Raw genomic sequence first — 24,533 nt, 5'->3', positions numbered from 1 at the left:
TCGCGCCATATGGCGGGCGACAGTGAGGCAGCTGTCCCACCGGTGATTGGGGCATCTCCAGACAGGCCTTCGATGAATGAGATTTCCACTCTGCAGTGGAGTGTGCGCTGATATGAAACTTCCTGGCAGATTAAAACTGTGTGCTGGACCGAGACTCGAACTCGGACCTTTGCTTTTCGCGGGCAAGTGCTCTACCATCGAGCTACCCAAGCACGACTCACGAGCCGTTCTCACAGCTTTACTTCCGCGATTACCTCGTGTCCTACCTTCCAAACTTCACAGAAGCTCTCTTGCGAAACTTGCAGAATTGGTACTCGTGGAAGAAAGGACATTGGGGAGACATGGCTTTGCCACAGCTGGGGGATGTTTCCAGAATGAGATTTCCACTCAGCAGTGGAGTGTGCGCTGATATGAAACTTCCTGGCAGATTAAAACTGTGTGCCGCCTATCGAGTGTCGGTCTGGCACACAGTTTTACTCTGCCAGGAAGTTTCATATCAGCGCACACTCCGCTGCAGAGTGGAAATCTCATTCTGGAAACATCCCCCACGCTGTGGGTAAGCCATGTCTCCGCAATAACCTTTCTTTCAGGAGTGCTGGTTCTGCTAGGTTCACAGGAGAGCTTGTGTAAAGTTTGGAAGGTAGGAGACGAGGTACTGGCGGAAGTAAAGCTGTGGGAATGGCACTTGAGTAGCTCGATGGAGGAGCATTTACCCGCAAAAGGCAAAGTCCCAACTTCGAGTCTCGGTCCGCCGTGCAGTTTTAATCTGCCAGGAAGTTTCATGTCTTCGATGGTCGTCGGGGCTCAGTTCGAAGCGGGATTTCGTCACTGAAGGCAGTTCTATTCCAGTCAGTAAGAATGTAGGCCGAAGACGTGCCTGGGGATACCAAGCTGATTATCGCCCGCTATATGGCGCAATATCCAGGTGTGAGGGTCCGGGGTGCGATTTAATTTCATAGCAGGACCCCTTTGGTCGACGTCTACGGCACCAGCACAATAAAGCTGCACGCTTACGATATTCTGCAGTCTGTTTTGTAGCACTTCAAGACAAGACATCCCGGCCTTAAATTTCATCTAGGTAATGTCCACCCGCACACGGCGATAGTTTCTACTGCTTGTCTTCGTGCCTGTCAAACCCTAACATGGCCAGATAGGTTGCCGAGCATCTTCCCAATAGACAACGTTTGGTACATTACGGACAGAGCCATCCAACCAGCTCAGGGACCTTACGATCTGACGCGTCAGTTGGACAGAATTTGATACAACATCCCTGAAATGGACTCAGACATCTCTGTCAATCAATCCCAAGCCGAATAAATGCCTAATTGAGGACCAGAGGTGGGCTAATGGAATATTGACTTGCTCAATTTATGAAGCTCTTCCTCTTGAATAAGTCATTCAATTTTTCTGAAACTGTAATCATTTGTTTGTCTGCACAACACCTCTACCGATTTCCGTGCCAATCGGACAATTGCTTCGCGGTGAATCCTTTCTATTTGCTTAGAGTGTATTTCAGTACCCGCCAGGTTAGCCGCTAGCGCTAATTTTCTGCTTTGTGGTCTCGGGTAGGCGCGCCGGCCCCAGATCGAATCCACCCAGCGGATTAACGATGTGGGCCAGTGTGCCGGCCAGCCTGGATGTGGTTTTTAGGTGGTTTTCCACATCCCCCTAGGTGAATACCGGGCTGGTCCCCGCGTCCCGCCTCAATTACACGATTCGCAGACATCTGAACACATTTGCACTATTCCATGGATTACACTCGACGCTGACAGCTGAGGTACATTCTTTCTGAGGGAGGGGGGGGGGTATGGGGTGGCGGCAGGAACCCATTAACATTGCCAAATCCGTACCTAAGCACGCAGACCCTGCGCAACCGCGGGATAAGGGCGAAAGCGATAGATAGATAGATAGAGTGTATTTCAGTACAAGAAAGGCCAAACAAACTTTCAATACTCAGTGTCATTCGTAGGTACATTTTATTTTCGTTGTGTCCTAGGCAGTGCCTCGATGCTTGGCAACTAATACTTTGGGATGATTCCACATAATGCAGCTGCATCGTCAACAGGTGCGCCCGCGTACTCACCCGTGATGGTGATGGGCTGCGACCACCTGATGAGGCCGACGTCATAGAAGGCAGCGTTGTCGTCTGGCGTGTAGAAGCCGCTGTGCCTGACGGTGTCAGTCGTCGCGAACGACTGGCTGTTGTCTCCTGAGGTGGGGCGCGAGTACGTCGAGCCCAGCAGCACCGTGAAGTAGCTGCCGCTGCAACGTGGCATCGTCAGAACACGCACGCTGCTCTCCGCGGGATTACGAGCCACTAATTATGTATTTGTTTACGCTTAGGTTCATAACGACAAACAGTCCTACGTATTGTAATGGGACAGCTCCACTTTACTCGACGCGCCATCATAAGACGCGTGACGGAGTGAACGTATGAGGACTAATCATAAAGGTGAAATATAACTTGGAAAAAATTGCTACATAATTAATACTTGTTTGTTAGCTGGTATATGTCTGCAGTCGTGATACAAATTCAAACCCCGTGCCCGTAGTACGACTTCTTCGACCTTCTGTACTGACCTGACACAGCTCTGTCATTCCCTCTGCTGTCGAAAACTGCACGGTGCTACTTTTTATCAATGGGCTTCGTCATTTAGTTTTGGGCTCTCTAGCGGCGTTCCACGGTGCTGTGGCGCAGAGACTTCCTTGTCTTTCGTACAAAAAATTGATTACGTAACTTTTTCCCGGATGGTAATTAAAACTTCATGGTTAATCCTCGTAGTGTACAATAACATTCCCACCTCTTATACTCCATTCATGGATTGTATGTGGGAAAAGATCATCCGTACCCCTCTGTTCAAAAATGGCTCTGAGCACTGTGGGGCTTAACATCTGAGGTCATCAGTCCCCTAGAACTTAGAACTACTTAAACCTAACTAACCGAAGGACATTACACACATCCATGCCCTTGGCAGGAGTCGAACCTGCGACCTTAGCGGTCTCGCGGTTCCAGACTGAAGCACCTAGAACCGATCGGCCACGGCGGCCGGCGCACCCCTCTGTATGAACCCAAAATTCTCTACTAGTAATTTCATGACCATTGTACGAAACGTACACGGTGTAACAAAATGACACCGACAAATATCGAAGGAGTACAAGAGATATTCTGAGGAGCAAATTAAGGATATGAACCCATGTCCAGAAACTTCCCCTAACGACGCTACAGAGCGATGAGGTTTTAAGGATTAACATCTGCCTCTAGGCCACCTCTAACGCAGTACTGTTGCGACGGACATGGACACGTTAAATGCCATTTAACGATATGGGTAATTTTAGGATAACGTGGCATAACATTTTACGTACTTTGATCGTGGCACACGGAGCTTATTCCAGTTCATATTCTCATCCATCATACACTGTAGGCCTCACGCTTTCGTGTAGCACGAGTAATACATGAGAAAAGAGAGCTTTTTTAGGAACACGTTGTACTCCGTATTATAGATGTTGAAAGGATTCCTCAGGCTTTTAGACTTAATACTGTAAACTGTGCTACAGACGAATGTTGAAAATTAGATGTACTGATATGGTAAGGAATGAAGAGGATCCCCGTGGAATCGGCGAAGGAAAGAATATGTGGCAAAAACATTGACGGGAAGAAGGGAAGAGAGATAAGACATCTTCTGAGACATCAGAGAATAATTTCCATGGTACCAACGCGAGCCGTAGAGGGTAAAACTGTAGAGGAAGACAGAGATTGAAAATAATTGAGGACGTAGATTGCTACTCTGAGATGAAAAGGCTAGCAGAGGAGAAGAATTCGTGGCTGGCCGCATCCACGGATCTAGGTAAGTAGTGTAGTGTACAATGAAAAAGAATAGTATGCAAACTCGAAAGATACCCAGAAAATTGTGATTACTCCACCTTTACTGTGATACAGAAACGAACTGCGCCATCGACGGAATAGTGTATATGGAGATACTGAAGTGAACGTCATAGCTGTTGCCTAAGTCCTGTTTCATGGCTCTGTCTTCAGTCCAATTTCTGTTGATCCTACAAGTGCCCTGGTACTATCCTTCAAAAGTCTCCATCCTTCAAAAGCGAAGCACAGCGCCCCCCTATCATCTCGAAGTGTTGGACAAAAATATGGAAATACAAGCTTCAACACTATTTTAGATGATAGCCAAGCGTACAGGCTGCCCTGTTGTATTTGACCAGAAATGGCACACTGCGCAATGTTCTCAGTACTTTGCAAGTGTCAGTCATGGTCAGAACAGTGTCTGCGTGGTTGTGGGTGCATTATACCGGAGCTAAGTGATTTATAATGTGCGCAAAGTGTTGGTGCTCATGTCATGTCCCAATTTTGCCTGAGCTTAACAAGCATTGGTGTAGTATAACTCTAGGGGACGATGTAAAGGGCAGACCCTTCTTTGTAACCTGATGAAATCATTCAGTAATTGATACTGTATGCACTGCTGAACTTTTGCACAGTAGTTTGGGAGAGAGCAACTGGTGATGTACTCGTGAGTGACTTGAACGCCATTGTTGGGGAATGAATAGAAGGAAGGTTTATGGGAGAATGTGGGATGAGAGAGGATAAAAATTATTTGAACTCTGTAATAAATTTCAGATGTTAATAGCAAATAACTCTGTTCAAGAATCACAAGAGCAGAAGAGGAAAATACCAAAAAACACGGGAAGTTTCCTGCGCTCGTGGTCAGACAGAGATTTCGAAATCAGTTATTGGATTTTAAGGCATACCCACGTTCGGCTATGGACTCAGATCGCAATTTAGTAATGATCAAGACTGCAGTGATACAGAATTGTACAGAAGATCAGTATGGCATGAAGTGGGATACTAAAGTACTGAGGAATGATGAGATGCATTTCGCTAATGACGTGGATCTGTGATGAGTAATGTCACTGAAGGCAGTCCAGTTGGACAGTCAGACATAGGTGTAGCAAAGGTATCTCCGAAGAAACGTAGGGTAACAGAGGAAGAACGACGACCGGACGAAGTACAAAAATGTTCAGGGAAAGACAGCGATATACCAATATAAAACACTTAGCAATGAAATGCAGGGCAGCCAAGGCGAAATGGCTACCAAAAATGAGAAGAAATTAAAAAAAGAAACGATCGTCGGAAGGACTTACTCAACATATAGAACATTCAAAACAAACTTCCATGAGATTGGAAGCATGGATGGTAACATTAAGGGTGCAATTGGAATTCCACTGTTAAATGCAAAGGAGAGAGCGGATAGATGGAAAGAGTGCGTTGGAGGCCTCTATGAAGGGAGGGCGAAGCTGATGACGTGATAGAAGGAACTGGAGTCGATAAGAAAGACATAGGGGATCCAATGGAAGCATGGATAGTAACATTAAGGGTGCGATTGGAATTCCACTGTTAAATGCAAAGGAGAGAGCGGATAGATGGAAAGAGTGCGTTGGAGGCCTCTATGACGGGAGGGCGAAGCTGATGACGTGATAGAAGGAACTGGAGTCGATAAGGAAGACATAGGGGATCCAATATTACAGACGGAATTTAAAATAGGTCTGGAAGACCTGAAGTTAAGAAAAGGTAGATAGCGTATCATCGGAATTTCTAAAAGTATTATGGAGATGGCAACCAAACGACTATTCAAGTTTGTATAGAATCTATGAGACCGGCAACGTACCATCAGACTCCCGAAAAAATATCACCCACCCAATTCCAAAGATAGCAAAGGCAGACAGAGGCGAAAACTACCGCACAATCAGCTTAGCATCTCATGTACTCAAGCTGCTGACAACAATAATATGCTGAAGAGGGGCAAAGGAAAATGAGGTTCAGTTGGATGACAATCAGTTTGGGTCTAAGAAAGATAAAAGAGCCAGAGAGGCAGTTTTCACTTGGCGCTCCATAATGGAACTAATACTGAAACGAAGTCAAGATACGTTAGAGTTGAGTTCATGGTTCAGAGTAGTTTCAGGGGTAAGACAAGGCTGCAACCTGTCTCCACTGCTCTTCATATTATTTATGGATCATATGTTGAAAACAATAGACTGGCTGGGTGAGATTAAGATATGTGAACACAAAATAAACAGTCTCGCATATGCGGATGACTTAGTTGTGATGACAGATTCGATTGAAAGTTTGCAAAGTAATATTTCAGAGCTACATCAGAAATGTAAGGACTATGGTATGAAGATTAGCATCTCCAAAACGAAAGTAATGTGGGAAAGAGATATAAACGAATTGAGTGCCAAATAGGAGGAACAAAGTTAGAATAGGTGGACGGTTTCAAGTACTTAGGATGCATATTCTCACAGGATGGCAACGTAGTGAAAGAACTGGAAGCGGGGTGTAGCAAAGCTAATGCAGTGAGCGCTCAGCTACGATCTACTCTCTTCTGCAAGAAGGAACTCAGTACCAAGACTAAGTTATCTGTGCACCGTTCAATCTTTCGACCAACTTTGTTGTATGGGAGCGAAAGCTGGGTGGATTCAGGTTACCTTATCAATAAGGTTGAGGTTACGGATATGAAAGTAGCTAGGATGATTGAAGGTACTAGTAGATGGGAACAATGGCAGGAGAGTGTCCACAATGAGGAAATCAAAGAAAAACTGGGAATGAACTCTATAGATGTAGCAGTCAGGGCGAACAGGCTTAAAAATGGTTCAAATGGCTCTGAGCAAAAAAATGGTTCAAGTGGCTCTGAGCACTATGGGACTCAACTTCTGAGGTCATCAGTCCCCTAGAACTTAGAACTACTTAAACCTAACTAACCTAAGGACATCACACACATCCATGCCCGTGGCAGGATTCGAACCTGCGACCGTAGCGGTCGCCCGGTTCCAGACTGTAGCGCCTAGAACCACTCGGCCACCCCGGCCGGCGAACAGGCTTAGATGGTGGGGTCATGTTACACGCATGGGAGAAGCAAGGTTATCCAAGGGACTCATGGGTTCAGCAGTAGAGGGTAGGAGGAGTCGGGGTAGACCAAGGAGAAGCTACCTGGATTCGGTTAAGAATTATTTTGAAGTAATAGGCTTAACATCAGAAGAGGCACCAATGTTAGCACTGAAAAGAGGATCGTGGAGGAATGTTATAAGGGGGATTATGCTCCAGACTGAACGCTGAAAGCCATAATCAGTCTTAAATGATGATGATGATGATGAGAATATCAGTGATAAGATTCGCTGATGCCATTTCTATCCTTGGTGAAAGTGAAGAAGAAATACAGAATCTGTGGAATCTAAATAACAGCCTAATGAGTGCGGAAAATGGATTGAGAGTAAACTGGAGGAAGACGAATGTAGTGAGAAGCAGTGGAAATGAGAATAGCGAAACACATTACATCAAAATTGGTCACGATCTAGATGAAAGTAAGGAATTCTTCGAAGCAAAGTAACCCACGACGGACGAAGCAAGGAGGTTATACAAAACAAAGTGGTCATTCCTGGCCAAGAGAAGTCTACTGGTATGAAACACAGGCCTTAATTTGAGTATAAAATTTCTGAGAATATTCATGAGGAAAATATAAAAAATAAAGAAAAATGTGTATACTTACGCGTCGACGCAGTGCGCAGCGGTGAGGACGGCGGTGGTGGAGATGAGGGAGCCGCCGCAGAAACCGGAGCCGTCGATCATGAGGCCCGCCTGGAAGGGGAACTGGCCCTCGGCAGCGTCGGAGCCTCCAACAATGCGACCCCCTGCAGGCAGGCCGAGTCTCAGTGTGGGCAAGGCAAGTGTCAGTGCGGTACACAGCACACAGCCTGACTCTGATACCTTGCAACCTGTCTGAAATGTACTAGCAGTTGCGAGTATGAGCCACCTCCAGCTGTATAACGGAATGACAAAAGTGAAAAACTGTACTGGTCCGGGACTCGAAACCGGATTTCCCGCTTTACGCGAGCAGTCGCGGTCGCTTTAATCTCGGCTACCCGACCACGGCTCATGGCTAAACCCATCACGTGTTCGAAGGAACATCGCATCGAACTTCTTCACGACACAGGCACTGCAATTTCGTACTGCTTGTTGTGTCAATATGATACGTTGCAGCCTATAATGACTACAATGATGACGAAGGGTATCAACATTTACCCTACCTTTCGGTCTTGTGAGAATTATGTGCTCGATTCATTGTCAACGATTGGGTAGCATGGGAATTTACTGATTTGCCACGATTAGTTAACTACATAAACCTGCCTTCCACATTACCGTGCCGTGGTGTCTATGAAATATCGGTCTTCCTTTCTATATTTAGATTTTATTCTTTGCCTTGTGCCGGCAGTTGAGCAGTGGAATGATGCGAGCAATTCTTCACCTACGGAAAGGTTAATGACCCTCTTGTGTACATATCGTGCGGCATTAGTCAAAACTACATTGACTATTACGGTATATTGATAATTTTTACTTAAAGACCGTCTGACAGCAACTGAATAAAACACAGTTTTAGTGCCAAACGCGTTTCGCCTTTATTTTCTGCAAGGTATCATCAGTGGCCTGGAATATGTACATTTGTTAGTTATTTAATTTACATTTTTGTCACTGTGCCTATAGATTATAAACAGTTCTGGTGGTTGGCATTTCCTATTAAGTAGTAATGTTTTGAACTGTACTTACAGGTTGCGTGGACAATTCCTTACATATTACGCTCCTATTGCAATTTTGGTGTTATTGTTCTTCTTCTTCTTATGAATGCCAATTTGCGGTTTTTTTTCCCCCACAACCACAGCACTATGAACTGAACGTTTGTTTCAATGCAGTGTTTTGGTTTCTGTTGCCAACTGTCGAATGTTTTTGCCAAGGATCGCATGTTATTGCCAAACTTTCGAGTGTAATTAATGAAGTATCTGTGATCTGTTCGTGTATGCATTTGTATGTGCATTTGTGTATCTTATACAAACGCAAGAAAAATTCCACATCCAGAAAGCCATAGCAGAAAACAGACATGTGATAAATGAACAAACACACATTAGCACAGGCTCCCTACTACACTTAATAAAGGAAATGATAACTTAAAACAAAAAAACTCTTCCCCACACCATGTGGACAGTCACACACACACACACACACACACACACACACACACACACACACACAAACACACACACACACTCAGAGCCCACCAAAAAAAATTAATTATACCACATCAAAATACACATACACACACACACACACACACACACACACATAAGCAGAGTAAAAAAAAAAAATATACCACACCATAACACACGCACACAAACATGCACACACACACACACACACACACACACACACACACACACACGCAAACACACACACACACACACACACACACACACACACACACACACACACACGCACTCGAATGTTTGGCAATAACATTCGATCTTTGGCAAAAACATTCGACAGTCGGCAACAGAAACCAAAACACTGCATTGAAACAACCGTTCAGTTCATAGTTCTGTGGAATGTAGGAAGAAACCGCAAATTGGCATTCATAAGAAGAATAATAACACCAAAATTGCAACAGGAGCGTAATATGTAAATTGTCCACGCAACCTATAAGTACAGTTCAAAACATTACTACTTAATAGGAAATACCAACCACCAGAACTGTATATAACCCATAGGCACAGTGACGAAAATGTAAATTAAATAGCTAACATATGTATATATTCCAGGCCACTGATGATGCCTTCCAGAAAATAAAGGCGAAACGCGTATGGCACTAAAATTGTGTTTTATTCAGTTGCTGTCAGACGGTCCACAAGTAAAAATTATCAATATGCCGTAATATTAAACGCAACTGAGGAAGAAAGGACTACAAAAGTTGAAGATGACAGTACATTGCACTAATAAAAGCGGCAACAAAAGGTACCATTGGTATCAAATGCATAAATCAAATTTAAAGGAGGACAAAAGTCAGTTGTAAAAATCCATAATTTATTGCAGATCTAGCTTTCAATTATAGCGTGGTCATCATCGGTGCATTACCAGAGGAATATATACCAACGTGAGTAGATACCAACGTGTGAGAGATGAAACTAGGTTTCACATGACAGTGTTGTTTTTCAGCCATGTAAAGTTACCAATATTTCGGAACGTAAACTGGTGGCAAATGAAATTAGCTTTTGCATGGCAGAGTTTTGTTTCTGCTGTGTATTGCCTAGTGAAATTTGTCACAGTTTTAAGCTCTGGCATTTTGGTACCTGTATGAATCCTCTGATAACGAACCGATGACGACTATGATATAGTGAAAATTAGAACTGCAATAAATTACGGATTTATGCGGCTGCCTGCTGTCCTCCTTTAAATCTGAATATTCAATGGTCGCTGTACACACAGGCATGCAATAGATACCAATTTAGTTAAAAATAGATATACAGTATAGCGATGGAAGACTGTGCAAACTAGAAAGAATCATGGGATCCAAATGTCAAGATGCTTTGTGTTTTGAGCCATGAACCGACACTGAGCAAGAGGTACCCCAAGATGTGGAACATGGCAGTCACAAACGGGCTGATAATGAGTAAGCTGATACTTTTGTGTGTCGATACGTTGGAATTGATTAGACCAAGTTTGCTGATAGCGTCGATGCAGTGAATCTAGTTCTCATTACGTATCAGTTTGAAAAGGCATTCCGCGAACTATCCTCTTCCTTAGCTAAAAGTTACATCTCAGATGCAGTAACTATCACAGTGCGAAGGCTGTTGATCAGCATGACTGAGTCACTGTCTGCTCATCCCAAAGGCGCCTACCTTATTCATGTACGAATACGGCGTTCTTCGGCATTATGCAAGGTGACATGACCATCAAAACTAGAACGTCACAGTGAATGTCCCCTTCCGTCTAAAGGCGGTGCACGTATTCGAAAGGCTTCAGCTTCCTGGATTTCCGTAAGGCTTCTGACACCGTACCACACAAGCGGCTCGTAGTAAAATTAAATGCTTATGGAATATCGTCTCAGTTATGTGACTGCATTTGCGATTTCCTGTCAGAGAGGTCACAGTTCGTAGTAACTGACGGAAAGTCATCGAGTAAAACAGAAGTGATTTCAGGCGTTCCCCAAGGTAGTGATTTAGGCCCTTTGCTGTTCCCTATCTACACTACTGGCCTTTAGAATTGCTACACCACGAAGATGACGTGCTACAGATGCGAAATTTAACCGACAGGAAGAAGATGCTGTGATATGCAAATCATCAGCTTTTCAGAGCATTTACACAAGGTTGGCGCCGGTGGCGACACCTACAATGTGCTGACATGAGGAAAGTTTCCAACCGATTTCGCATACACAAACAGCAGATTTTCTGGTGAAACGTTGTTGTGGTGCCTCGTGTAAGGAGGAGAAACGCGTACCGTCACCTTTCCGACTTTGATAAAGGTCGGATTGTAGCCTATCGCGATTGCGGTTTACCGTATCGCGACATTGCTCCTCGCGTTGGTTGAGATCCAATGACTATTAGCAGAATATGGAATCGGTGGGTTCAGGAGGGTAATACGCAACACCGTGCTGGATCCCAACGGCCTCGTACCAGTAGCAGTCGAGATGATAGACATCTTATTCTCATGGCTGTAACGGATCGTGCAGCCACGTCTCGATCCCTGAGTCAACAGATGGGGACGTCTGCAAGACAACAACCATCTGCACTAACAGTTCGACGACGTTTGCAGGAGCATGAACTATCAGCTCGGAGACCATGGCTGTGGTTACCCTTGACACTGCATCACAGACAGGAGCGCCTGCGACGGTGTACTCAACGACGAACCTGGGTGCACGAATAGCAAAACGTCATTTTTTCGGTTGATGGTCGCATCCGTGTTTTGCGACATCGCCGTGAACGCACATTGGAAGCGTGTATTCGTAATCGCCATACTGGCGTATCATCCGGAGTGGGGTGCCATTGGTTTCACGTCCTGGTCACCTCTTGTTCGCATTGACGGCACTTTGAACAGTGGACGTTACGTTTCAGATGTGTTACGACCCGTGGCTCTACCCCTCATTCGAGCCCTGCGAAACCCTACATTACTGCACGACCGCATGTTGCAGGTCCTGTACGGGCCTTTCAGGATACAGAAAATGTTCGACTCCTGCCCTGGCCAGCACATTCTCCAGATCTCTCACGAATTGAAAACGTCTGGTCAATGGTGGCCGAGCAACTGGCTCGTCACAATACGCCAGTCACTACTCTTGATGAACTGTGGTATCGTGTTGAAGTTGCAATGGCAGTTGTACCTGTACACGCCATCCAGGCTGTGTTTGACTCAATGGATAGGCGTATCAAGGCCGTTATTACGACCAGAGGTGGTTGTTCTGGGTACTGATTTCTCAGGATCTATGCACCCAAATTGCGTGAAAATGTAATCACAGGCCAATTCTAGTATAATATATTTCTCCAATTAGTACCCGTTTATCATCTGCATTTCTTCTTGGTGTAGCAATTTTAATGGCCAGTGGTGTATATAAACGATTTGGGAGACAATCTGAGCTGCCGTCTTCGCTTGTTTGCAGATGATGCCGTCGTTTATCGACTAATAAAGTCATCAGAAGATCAAAACAAACTGCAAAAAGTTTTAGAAAAAATATATGAATGGTGCGAAAAGAGGCAATTGACCCTAAATAACGAAAAGTGTGACGTCATCCACGTGAGTGCTAAAAGGAATTTGTTAAACTTCGGTTACACGATAAATCAGTCTAATCTAAAAGCCGTAAATTCAACTAAATACCTAGGTATTACAATTATGGACAACTTAAATTGGAAAGAACACATAGAAAATGTTTTGGGGAAGGCAAACCAAAGGCTGCGTTTTATTAGTAGGACACTTAGAAAATGCAGCAGACCTACTAAGAATACTGCCTACATTACACTTGTCCTTCCTGTTTTAGAATACTGCTGCGTGATGTGTGATCCTTACTAGGTAGGACTGACGGAGTACGTCGAAAAAGTTCAAAGAAAGGCAGCACGTTTTGCATTATCGCGAAATATGGGAGAGAGTGTCACAGAAATGATACAGAATTTGGGCTGGAAATCATTAAAAGAAAGGCGTTTCTCGTTTCGACGGAATCATCTCACGAAATTCCAATCACCAACTTTCTCCTCCGAATGCGAATATATTTTGTTGACACCGACCTACATAGGGCGGAACGAGCACTGTGATAAAATAAGGGAAATCAGAGCTCGTACGGAAATATATAGGTGTTCATTCTTTCCGCGCGCTATAGGAGATTGGAATAATAGAGAATTGTTGAGATGGTTCGATGAACCCTCTGCCAGGCACTTAAATGTGATTTGCCGAGTATCCATGTAGATGTACATGTAGACAAGGTGTCACTGAAGGTTTAATCAACGAAACGGCACCGGACACAGCTGCTTCATTTTTTAGTAGTGACCACCATGCTACTAAGACGATCGTAATATTAGAGTTTAAGGCACCAACTATCAAAATTGGGCAAAAGTTTTGATGGTAGTTTATCTCATCCCATCTGATGCCACAGCTCCAGCGGAAGCATCTCTCAGTGCCAGTTGATCTTGATTATTGGACAGACGATGGAATGAAAATTCGAGTTTAAGTTGCACTAGACACATTGGCTTTAGGGGGTAGAATATAACTGTAGAGAGAAATAAGGAATTCGGCGGTGCAACTACTGAATAATTCCTAAATTCAAGTAGAGTAATTCATACACACATAAAAAAAAATATTGCATCACCCCCGTTCCCAGAAATCCTGAAGATAGACGTTGACTATTGATACTGTATCACAGAGACAGTCCCTTTGACTGTTCAGAGATGTCACTAAACCCTCCCAAAGATGTAAGCAACCATGCCTGAGCAGCGCCTATTAGACGCAGGGGGTTCGACAGCCGATCAGCTCCAGTCACTCCACCAGGAAGTAGGTACACGGCTCGTGTTGTCTGTAGTTCAACCATGCCTAGATGGTCAACACCGCAGTTACATCGCGTCCGCATTGTTACTTTGTTCCATGAAGGACCCTCAGCAAGGGAAGTGTCCAGGCATCTTTGAGTGAACCAAAGCGATGTTGTTCGGACATGGAGGAGGTACAGAGAGACAGGAACTGCCTATGACATGCCTCGCTCAGGCCTCCCAAGGGCTACTTTTGCAGTGGATGACCGCTGCCTACGGATTATGGCTGGGAGGAACGTTGACAGCAATGCCACCATCTTGAATAACACTTTTTCTGCAGCCATAAGGCGTCGTGTTACGACTCAAACTGTGTGCAATGTCTGCATGATGCTCAACTACACTCCCAACGTCCAGGGCGAGGTCCATCTTTGCAGCCTCCATGCAGCGCGGTACAGGAGGGTCCAAAAAATACCGAATGGACCGCTCAGGATTGGCATCATGTTCTCTTCAACGATGAGTGTCGCATATGCTTTCAACCAGACAATCGTCGGAGACCTGTTTGGAGGCAACCCGGTGAGGTTGAGCGCCTTAGACACACTGTCCAGTGAGTGCAGCAAAGTGGAGGTTCCCTGCTTTTTTTTTGGGTGGCACTATGTGGGACCGGCGTACACTGCTGATGGTCATGGAAGCCGCCGTAGCGGCTGTACGATACGTGAATGCCATCCTCCGACAGATAGTGCAACCTTATAGGCAGCATATTAGCGAGGCATTCGTCTTCATGGACGACAATTCGCGCCCCCATCGTGCACATCATGAGAATGACTTCATTCAGGATGACTACATCGCTCGATTAGTGGCCAACATGTTCTCTAGACATGAACCCTATCGAACATGCCTGGGATAAACTGAAAAGCGCTGTTTACTGACGGCGTGACCCACTAAACACTCTGAGGGATCTACGCCGAACTGCCGTTGAGAAGAGGGACGATCTGAACCAACAGTGTCTTGATGAACTTGTGGATAGTATGCCACGACGAATACAGACATGCATCAATGCAAGAGGACGTGTTACTGGGTATTAGAGGTATCGGTGTGTACAGCAATCTGGACCACCACCTCTGAACGTCTCACTGTATGGTGGTACAACATGCAATGTGTGGTTTGAGCAATAAAAAGGGCGGAAATGATGTTTATGTCGATCTCTATTCCAATTTTCTGTACAGGTTCCGGAACTCTCGTAACGGATGTAATGCAAAACTTTTTTCGATGTGTGTAGATCTGAACACTGGTTTTCGCGAGTGCCTTACTGTGCTCCACTTCACTAGATCCATCTACACTGAAGATATGCTAGTAATCAGTTCGACTTTCTTAAAAAAAATGTAGATATTGTCGATGTTAAGCGAGCATAACTTTGTTTGCTTTGTTTCCGAGAGCATTGCTAATACGTAATGAAAAGCTTGTTACTATTAGTAAGTGCGGTAAATACTAATGACTCCAACGTTTTTGCTGTGTTCTCAGTATCAGTTGAGGTACCGCGTGTCATGCCTATTGCTCGATGAACTTTCCTAGTTCGTTGACAAGATGCAACCCACTACTGATAGAGGGCTCCGAATTGTAGCGTGTAACATGGCGGTGTGTAAAGCAACTATGTCAGTGCTGTACTACGTGACACCCAGAAAACGGAAATACAAATTCGAAGAGTTCATCCACACGTGGAGCACCGTCTTCTTAAGCCAGACCGCACAAGAACCCTGTGACATCTGCAACAGACGACGCCTTGGGGTCACTGTAATCGATCGTCCTCCTTGCAGCTCCGACTTGACCTCATCCGATTTTTTTCTGTTTGCAAAACTTAAAACACACCTTAGAGGACTTCACTTTGATAGTGATGAAGTGGTGCAACCAGACGTGAGATTGTGGTTCCGTTATGAAAGTCAAACACTACACTGACGGGGTCAACAGGCCTCTCGTTGATAGAAATGTGTTCGTCGCTACGGTGACTATGTTGAGAAACAAATTCGTAGTCATGAAGGACATTGTAGAATTTCAACAAAATTTGTTTTCTTTAAATATTTTTAAGAGTTTTCCCATAAAAAAATCAGAGACTTTCCAGTACGTCCTCTTAAATAAAAAACTTCTAACACCATCGAGAATGATTATTTATAATTGTGTAAAATGAAATAAAATTTGTTACCACTTTATTTTATCGTAGTGATGCTGTACCACATTTCTCGTCATTCGTTCTTCTAATCTGGAACTTACGTTCCTTAAGTCTTTTCGTTTATTCTCTACTTCTAATGCATTCCCGCGCAAGCCAACCGGTTCTCTCGCATTCAGTTTCCTTTCTCAGTTACAGATATCAAATGCAGCGCGTTTTCAGTAATTTATCATTCCCGTTTATTCTGAATAATCCTGACAACAGTTACTGTCGGTCATGTCGACGAGGTCGCAGAGGAAGCTATGTTTTAGTCTGGGAAGAAATAATTCATGTTCTTGACCTGTTTAATACACACATTGGTTTCATAAAAACGGGTTAAACGTAAAATATTTAGTAAAGTTCAAGGTCAGGCCTATAAGAAACTACAATATATACACTGCTGGCCTAAGGTCGGCCAGAGCTATCGGATGATAATTTAATGACTACTAGGCCTTGAAATTATAAGGAGAAGACATCATTCCAAATTTCACGTTGTTCCCTGAAAACAGTGAGCAAGAAATGGTTTTTCACATAAAGAAAGAAAGTCATTTGAGTTCTATAGGTGCTGTGATCTAAATGTGTTGGAGTAGTTGGAAAACCGAACTCGTATTAGGTAGAAGTGGTATTCGAATCATCGTCTGGCCAAACAGATTATTGGCTTCTGGGATTTCCATAAATCACCGTAGGCAGAGCGCCAGTTCTCTAAAAACCTCGACTTCGATGAAATAATCAAACATGCCTCCAAGTATATGATTAAATCTTGCAGAAATAATTTTTATCATCTGTGAGGCAGCGTATCTAGATGTCTAGAGATAACTGCACGAGACAAGGTATGAACCATGTTATGTGCGAAAAGTGTGTTGTTACCTGGGGCCTTCCTGGCAGCAGAAAACGGGAGCTTCCTGGGACGTGCATTTGCCTCCAGTCTCCTGGCGTCGGAGGCCTGCAACCCAGGAGTTATCAGTCAGCACAGGACACTGCAGGTAATCCACAAATAACAATCTTCCCTCTCTCACCGTGCAAATAATCCACAAAAACAATATCCTTTCTCTCACTGCGCAAAGTGATCATCGTCTGTTCGTAACAGGTGAAAACACGTTGTTCATTAGGAGTCTTTCGCGGTTAACTAACTTATGAGTGTTCCAATATATTGTGGTCTAATTCATAAGAGGCTACACTGTTTTCCATGATATACCTAAACATCATTAAACGCAAATAGCTCAGAAGAAAGGAAAATAACTGAGGCGAAAATGGTAGTTTCTGCGCTACGGTTCCAAGAAATTACTTCATGCAAACCAGCATCTTGGTAACAATCTTTCCTTTTTGTACATAGCAGATAGTTTGAAAGTACAGTGGCAATTGGTACTCTGAGAGGGGATACTGTGAGAGGAGACTGTTCAAAAACCAAGTTAGTCAAATGACGAAATATTATTTATTCGAAGAAATAATACGGAGAGCGATTTCAAGATTGACGCCACATCAGACGCAGATATGGTCCAATGCCTTCTGTAACTTACAAAAGTTATTAGCACATTATAGTTACTGGTTCTAAATGTGGAATATTTCGGTAAGAACACCAGAATTTAAGACAGTAATATGTTCAATACTTTATAACACATATTGTTAAGTGACCTTTATTTCCAAACTTAGATAAAATTGGATGTATTCGGAATAAATTAATCCCCACTGAATAATGAAATGTGAGTCAGTTTCAGTGATTACCAATACTTAACTACCTCGAATACAATTTCCTATGTTGAATTTCATGCATAGCTAAATGAGAGGCCACTATGCAAGCAAGCTGGACACCAGAGAGAAAACGGCGGAAACAGTGTAGGGCCATAAACTGTAGGGAATCAGTCCTCCCCCCTCCCACTCCACCCCGCTTCACCGAATAGTCAAGGGTTTGTTTTACTCGATTGAGAGCGTCATGAAAACGCTATAAAACCTGGTCTCGTAGATGCTTCAGCTTAGATGGCAGCTGTCCCCAGAAAGCTTCCTTTAAAATGTTTCATGGAGCACTATTGATTGAGGAATCTAGGAACGTACCAAAGCACATGACATACTATAGGAAGCATAGGGCGATTTTAGGAGTCACTCTTCCCGTGCACCATCCATAAATGGAACGAGCAGAGACCCAATTACCAGTCTGCTCCCTTTAATCCCACAAACCAACCAACCCAATTACTAAGTACAACGTTATGAATCCTCTACCATGCACCTGGCGGTGTCAGTTTATCCTTGTTCCTTTGTTCATTTCTTTTACTGACAAGATGATTGTTTTAAGATCTGCTCTAACACTAGCCACAGGGGGTATTTATGAGTCACTCCGTTGCACACATTAACACTGATAGGTCTCCCTACCCACTTACCTCGAAACTCCACATTGAGAGATTGTAAAGTACTCGTGAAAACCACACTTGAACAAAACACACACAAGAAACGAGCGGTAGCGCATTAGAAAGAAAAAAAAAACGATTATCGCATACTAAATATGCGCTGTTCATACAGTGAAACTATTGCTTGAAGCTGACTTTTCAGCTACTAATTCTTTACTGTTGACTGTATTAGCGACAAATTATGCAAAGAGTATTCACATATACCACTAAATATACCTACACAAATATGTCATTGTACGATACATTCTTCAGGAGATACGACGCCAAATACTGAGACGCGTGAAAAAACTAGCGCATCATATAGGTCGTTTCAATTTATTACCCCTTTCCCACTAACTACTATACATTAATTACTTGCCGCTCTATATTCACGAAGGTGGAAAGCTAGTTCGTTTTGGTAATGATACAAGTATAGTAATCACAGTCAGAAACAAGAATCACCGAATCACCCAAGGACATTGTAAATAATGTATTTCAGAAAATTATTAAGTGATTCTTTCCAAATTGACTTTGATTGAATTTTAATGAAAAACAGTTCTTAAAGTAAATGGCGTAACACCATTAATAAATATAGAGCGACAACAGAAGTCTGTAGGTTAGGCAATGCAATCCAAAATTTTTGGATGTGTGCATTGATGAGAGATTGAACTGGAAGAAGCAGACTGATGATCTACTGAAACACTTGAGTTCAGCTACTTGCGTTGTTAGGGTTATTGGAAATTTTGGAGGGAAACGTATCAGTAAATTAGTTTACTATGCCAGTTTTGACTTGCTACTTTCTTATGGTATCACATTTTGGGATTATTCATCAGTGAGGAAAAATAGTGTTCATTGAATAAAAGTTTGCAATCAGAATAATAGCTGGAACCCAGCCAAAATCATCTTGCAGGCACTTATTTAAGGAACTAAGAATACACACAGCATATATATCTGTGTGTGTGTAACTGTGTAACAGTGTGTACCGCCGTGGTGCGAAGCTACTGCTCATAACTGCACTTTGTTTGGCGACAATGCTTTTTACACTACTGGTCATTAAAATTGCTACACCACGAAGATGACGTGCTACAGACGCGAAATTTAACCGACAGGAAGAAGATGCTGTGATATGCAAATGATTAGCTTTGTCAGAGCACAAGTTTCCAACCGATTTCCCATACAAAAACAGCAGTAGACCGGTGTTGCCTGGTGAGACGTTGTTATGATGCCTCGTGTAAGGAGCAGAAATGCGTACAATCACTTTTCCGACTTTGATAAAGGTCGGATTGTAGCCTATCGCGATTGCGGTTTATCGTATCGCGAAATTGCTGCTCGCGTTGCTCAAGATCCAAAGACTGTTAGCAGAAAATGGAATCGGTGGGTTCTGAAGGGTAATACGGAACGCCGTGCTGGATCCCAACGGCCTCGTATCACTAGCAGTCGAGATGACAGGCATCTTATCCGCATGGCTGTAACGGATCGTGCAGCCACGTCTCGATCCCTGAGTCAACAGATGGGGACGTTTGCAAGACAACAACCATCTAAACGAACAGTTCGACAACGTTTGCAGCAGCATGGACTATCAGCTCGGAGATCATGGCTGTGGTTACACTTGACGCTGCATCACAGGCAGGAGCGCCTGCGATGGTGTACTCAACGACGAACCTGGGTGCACGAAAGGTAAAACGTCAATTTTGCGGATGAATCCAGGTTCTGTTTACAGCATCATGATGGACGCATCCGTTTTTGGCGACATAGCGGTGAACGCACATTGGAAGTGTGTATTCGTCATCACCATACTGGCGTATCACCCGGCGTGACAGTATGCGGTGCCATTCGTTACACGTCTCGGTCACGTCTTGTTCGCATTGACGGCACTTTGAACAGTGGACGTTACATTTCAGATGTGTTACGACCCGTGGCTTTACCCTTCATTCGAGCCCTGCGAATCCCTACATTTCAGCAGAATAATGAACGACCGCATGTTGCAGGTCCTGTACGGACCTTTCTAGATACAGAAAATGTTTGACTCCTGCCCTGGCCAGCACATTCTTCAGATCTCTCACCAATTGAAAACGTCTGGTCAATGGTGACCGAGTAACTGGCTCGTCACAATACGACAGTCACTACTCTTGATGAACTGTGGTATCGTGATGAAGCTGCTTGGGCAGCTGTACCTGTATACGCCATCCAAGCTCTGTTTGACTCAATGTCCAGGCGTAACAAGGCCGTTATTATGGCCAGAGGTGGTTGTTCTGGGTACTGATTTCTCAGTATCTATGCACCCAAATTGCGTGAAAATGTAATCACATATCAGTTCTAGTATAATATATTTCTCCAATGAATAGCCGTTTATCATCTGCATCTCTTCTTGGTGTAGCAATTTTAATGGCGATTAGTGTAATATGTTGCTCTGATTCTTATATCAATGGCCTTGCCGCAGTGGTGACACCAGTTCCTATCAGATCATGGAAGCTAAGTGCTGTGGAGTTGGGCTAAAACTTAAACGTGTGACTGTCCAGGTCTGCCGGGTCCAGTTGGCCAGCTTGTTGCACTCAGCCCTTGTGAGGCCATTTGAGGAGCTACTTGGCTGAGAAGTAGCGGTTCTGGTCACGAAAACTGACAACAGCCCGGAGAGAGGTGTGCTAACCACACGCCTATCCATATTCGCATCCTGTGGTGACTGTTGTCTGAGGAGGACACGGCAGTCGTCGCTACCGTTAGACCTTCCATACCCTGCTCATACGGAGTTTCTGATTCTCATTCTGATATATATTAAATGATATATTTGGTACGTTTAAAACTTCGTCTTTGTGTTGTTGTAGTGAGGAAAATACTTTTCAGGCTTTTTCCTATTTTACATATGCAGATGCTTTTACGTTTTAAGAATAAAACATTTTGCTTCTGATGCAGAGTACAATCGTTGTGTCTGAAAGTAATTACGAAAGAGCATGTTTCCCTGTTCTGGATTTCCGGTTAATTGTTTCATGTGGGTTCAGTACGAAAAGACAATGTGAGACAAGTGCCTGGCGCAGCTGTTAGATCGGTTACTGCTGCTGAAATGGCGGGTTATCAAGATTTAAGTGAGTTTGAACATGGTGTTATACTCGGCGCACGAGCGATGGGACGCAGCATCTCCGAGATAGCGATGAAATGGGCACTTCCCCTTACGACCATTTCACGAGTTTACAGTGAATATCAGGAATCCTGTAAAACATCAAATCTCGGACATCGCTACGGCCGGAAAAAGATACTGCAAGAACGTGACCAACGACGACTGAAGATAATCGTTCAGTGTGACAGAAGTGCAACTCTTTCACAGATTGCTGCAGATTTCAATGCTGGCCCATCAACAAGTGTCAGCATGCGAACCACTCAACGGACCATCACTGATATGGGCTTTCGGAGTCGACGTCCCACACTTGACCCTTGATGACTGCACGACTCAAGTTTTTTTCGCCTCACCCGGGCCCGTCACCACCGACACTGGACCGTTGATGATTGGATACACGTTGCCTGGTCGGATGAGTCTCGTTTCAAATTGTATCGAGCGGATGGATTTGCACGGGCATGGAGACAACCTCATGACTCCATGCATGTCAGCAGGGTCTGTTGAAGCTGGTGGAGGCCCTGTAATGGTGTGGGGCGTTTGTAGTTGGAGTGATATGTCTACATATGTCTACATATGACTCTAACTGGTGATACGTACGTAAGCATCCAGTATGATCACTTGCATCTATTTATGTCCATTGTGCACTCCGACGAACTTGGGCAATTTCAGGAGGACAATGCGACATCCCACACGTCCAGGATTGCTACAGAACAGCTCCAGGAAAACTTTCCTGAGTTTAAACACTTCCGCTGGCCACCAAACACCATAGACATTAACATTATTGGGCATATCTGGGATGCCTTGCATCGTGCTGTTCACCCCTTCGTACTCTTACGGATTTATGGACAGCTCTGCAAGATTCATGGTGTCATTTCCTTCCAGCACTACTTCAGACATTAGTCGTGTCCATGCCATGACGTGTTGCGGCACTTATGCTTGCTCGTGTGGGCCCTACACGTTATTAGGCAGGTGAACTAGTTTTTTGTCTCTTCATTGTATATGAGGACTGTTTGATTTAAGACAAAAGAAACTGTCCATTAAACACTTCATTTGCCGTCCTCAACAGACAGCGACTGCAGAACAGTTGGACATGACGGGCTCGTTGCCGCCGCACTCACCAGGACAAGAGCTGCCACGAGTGCGAGAACCAGCGGCGTCTTCATGGCTGCGGCGACTGCGCGGGTCGGGCGCGCCGTTAGCTTTATATAGGTGAGCGCCGAATCGCAAACCTTTTTAAGCAGATGGCTGGCCTTCGGTAAAAACCCACCACCAACAACAGATACTATTGAGTAGGTACTTGAGAAATAGGAGGATCTTGAAAACCTCTTCAAGCATCTTGACACATCGATTAGTTACACCGATGTTGCAACACATGATAAGAAAGACCAAAGGTTCATTTGCGCATTCCTATGACAAGCACGTGACGCACTTTCTGTACGGTGTGCCAGTCGCACAACAAAAATGTTGAGATACAAGTAAAGCGTCAAATTAAGTCCATACTGCATTATTTCAGTTATACGTTTACTTTACTCACCATTTTCAGGATCAGATTTATCACAACCAACTAAAATTTAGATTATTTGAACCCGTTACTCGGAGCTACACACATGGCATAGATGAACATCCGTTTCTAGCGTCTCAATAGGCCTAATCTCCGTTGTACTCTCTTCTGACTATTAGGTAAATTGTTTAAAAAAATGCCATTTAGCTCAGAAACTTGCACGAGATCTTCTACATAGAGCAAATATTTCATTAATGGTGTGAACAGTTATGTTACTAGGCAAAAATTTCTGCGATTTTTTCAACTCTGTCTACATACAGATGCCTTTCTACTCATCTTGTTTCACTAGCTGGTTCCCTACATGCTTTACGAGTACATTTCTTTTTCGCGAAGCCATAAGTGAAGGGATAACCTCTGTAATCATCCCAGCTAAGTTTATTACCGAGCGAGGTGGTGCAGTGGTTAGCACACTGAACTCGCATTCGGGAGGACGACAGTTCAAACCCGTCTCCAGCCATCCTGATTTAGGTTTTCCGTTCTTTCCCTAAATCATTTCAGGCAAATGCCGGGATGTTTCCTTTGAAAAGGCACGGCCAATTTCCTTTCACATCCTTTCCCAATCCGAGCTTGTGCTCCGTCTCTAATGACCTCGTTGTCGACGGGACGTTAAACACTAACCTCCTTCTCCTGAGTTTCGCAATATTTACACAAACTACATGTCAGAGCACTTGAAAATATAAAGGTTTAAAGAATGATAAAAAACAAGGTTTTCGTTCAGCATTATTGCATTCTTTCCTCGTTATAGTGACTGCTACCACAACCTTGGAACTCATGACAGAGCATTCATCTGTTGCAATACCAATGCAGAGAGTTTAACACAGCTTTACTTAATTTTACTCCTGCCATTCAGGGACCTTTATGTTCTTCGTCTGTTTCCTATTTGTCACAAATATTGCCATCTTTGTCGTATTCAACAGACTCCTGTTGATCACTGTCACTAGAAGTCCTTTGCCTACTTTTCGTTTGTGGTGAACTTTGGGAGTTGATTTACATAATTTTTTTTCTAGCTCTCGTGTACTGATAAAACCTATGATATCTTCTCTGATCGTATCTTGGCAAATACACTCCTGGAAATTGAAATAAGAACACCGTGAATTCATTGTCCCAGGAAGGGGAAACTTTATTGACACATTCCTGGGGTCAGATACATCATATGATCACACTGACAGAACCACAGGCACATAGACACAGGCAACAGAGCATGCACAATGTCGGCACTAGTACAGTGTATATCCACCTTTCGCAGCAATGCAGGCTGCTATTCTCCCATGGAGACGATCGTAGAGATGCTGGATGTAGTCCTGTGGAACGGCTTGCCATGCTATTTCCACCTGGCGCCTCAGTTGGACCAGCGTTCGTGCTGGACGTGCAGACCGCGTGAGATGACGCTTCATCCAGTCCCAAACATGCTCAATGGGGGACAGATCCGGAGATCTTGCTGGCCAGGGTAGTTGACTTACA

The 24,533-nt window shown here is 44.0% G+C and overlaps 1 protein-coding gene across 1 annotated transcript in view; it reads right to left on the bottom strand.

Annotated features, from left to right (window-relative positions):
- Positions 1–22,685, bottom strand: part of LOC126146382 (brachyurin-like) — a 71,388-nt gene extending 48,703 nt beyond the window's left edge. Inside the window, exons 1-4 of the mRNA XM_049915617.1 lie at positions 22,630–22,685; positions 16,892–16,967; positions 7,551–7,692; positions 2,084–2,262 (exon numbers count right to left, since the gene is read on the bottom strand). Of these exons, the coding sequence (XP_049771574.1) occupies positions 2,084–2,262; positions 7,551–7,692; positions 16,892–16,967; positions 22,630–22,674 (442 nt within the window). The 5' untranslated portion in view covers positions 22,675–22,685. The remainder of the gene's footprint in view (positions 1–2,083; positions 2,263–7,550; positions 7,693–16,891; positions 16,968–22,629) is intronic.
- Between the last annotated feature and the right edge of the window lie 1,848 nt (positions 22,686–24,533).

Source organism: Schistocerca cancellata, chromosome 2, assembly GCF_023864275.1.
Source record: "Schistocerca cancellata isolate TAMUIC-IGC-003103 chromosome 2, iqSchCanc2.1, whole genome shotgun sequence".
Lineage (NCBI taxonomy): Eukaryota > Metazoa > Arthropoda > Insecta > Orthoptera > Acrididae > Schistocerca > Schistocerca cancellata.
Note: the sequence above shows the minus strand (reverse complement) of the source record. Positions and strands in the feature narration are given on the sequence as shown.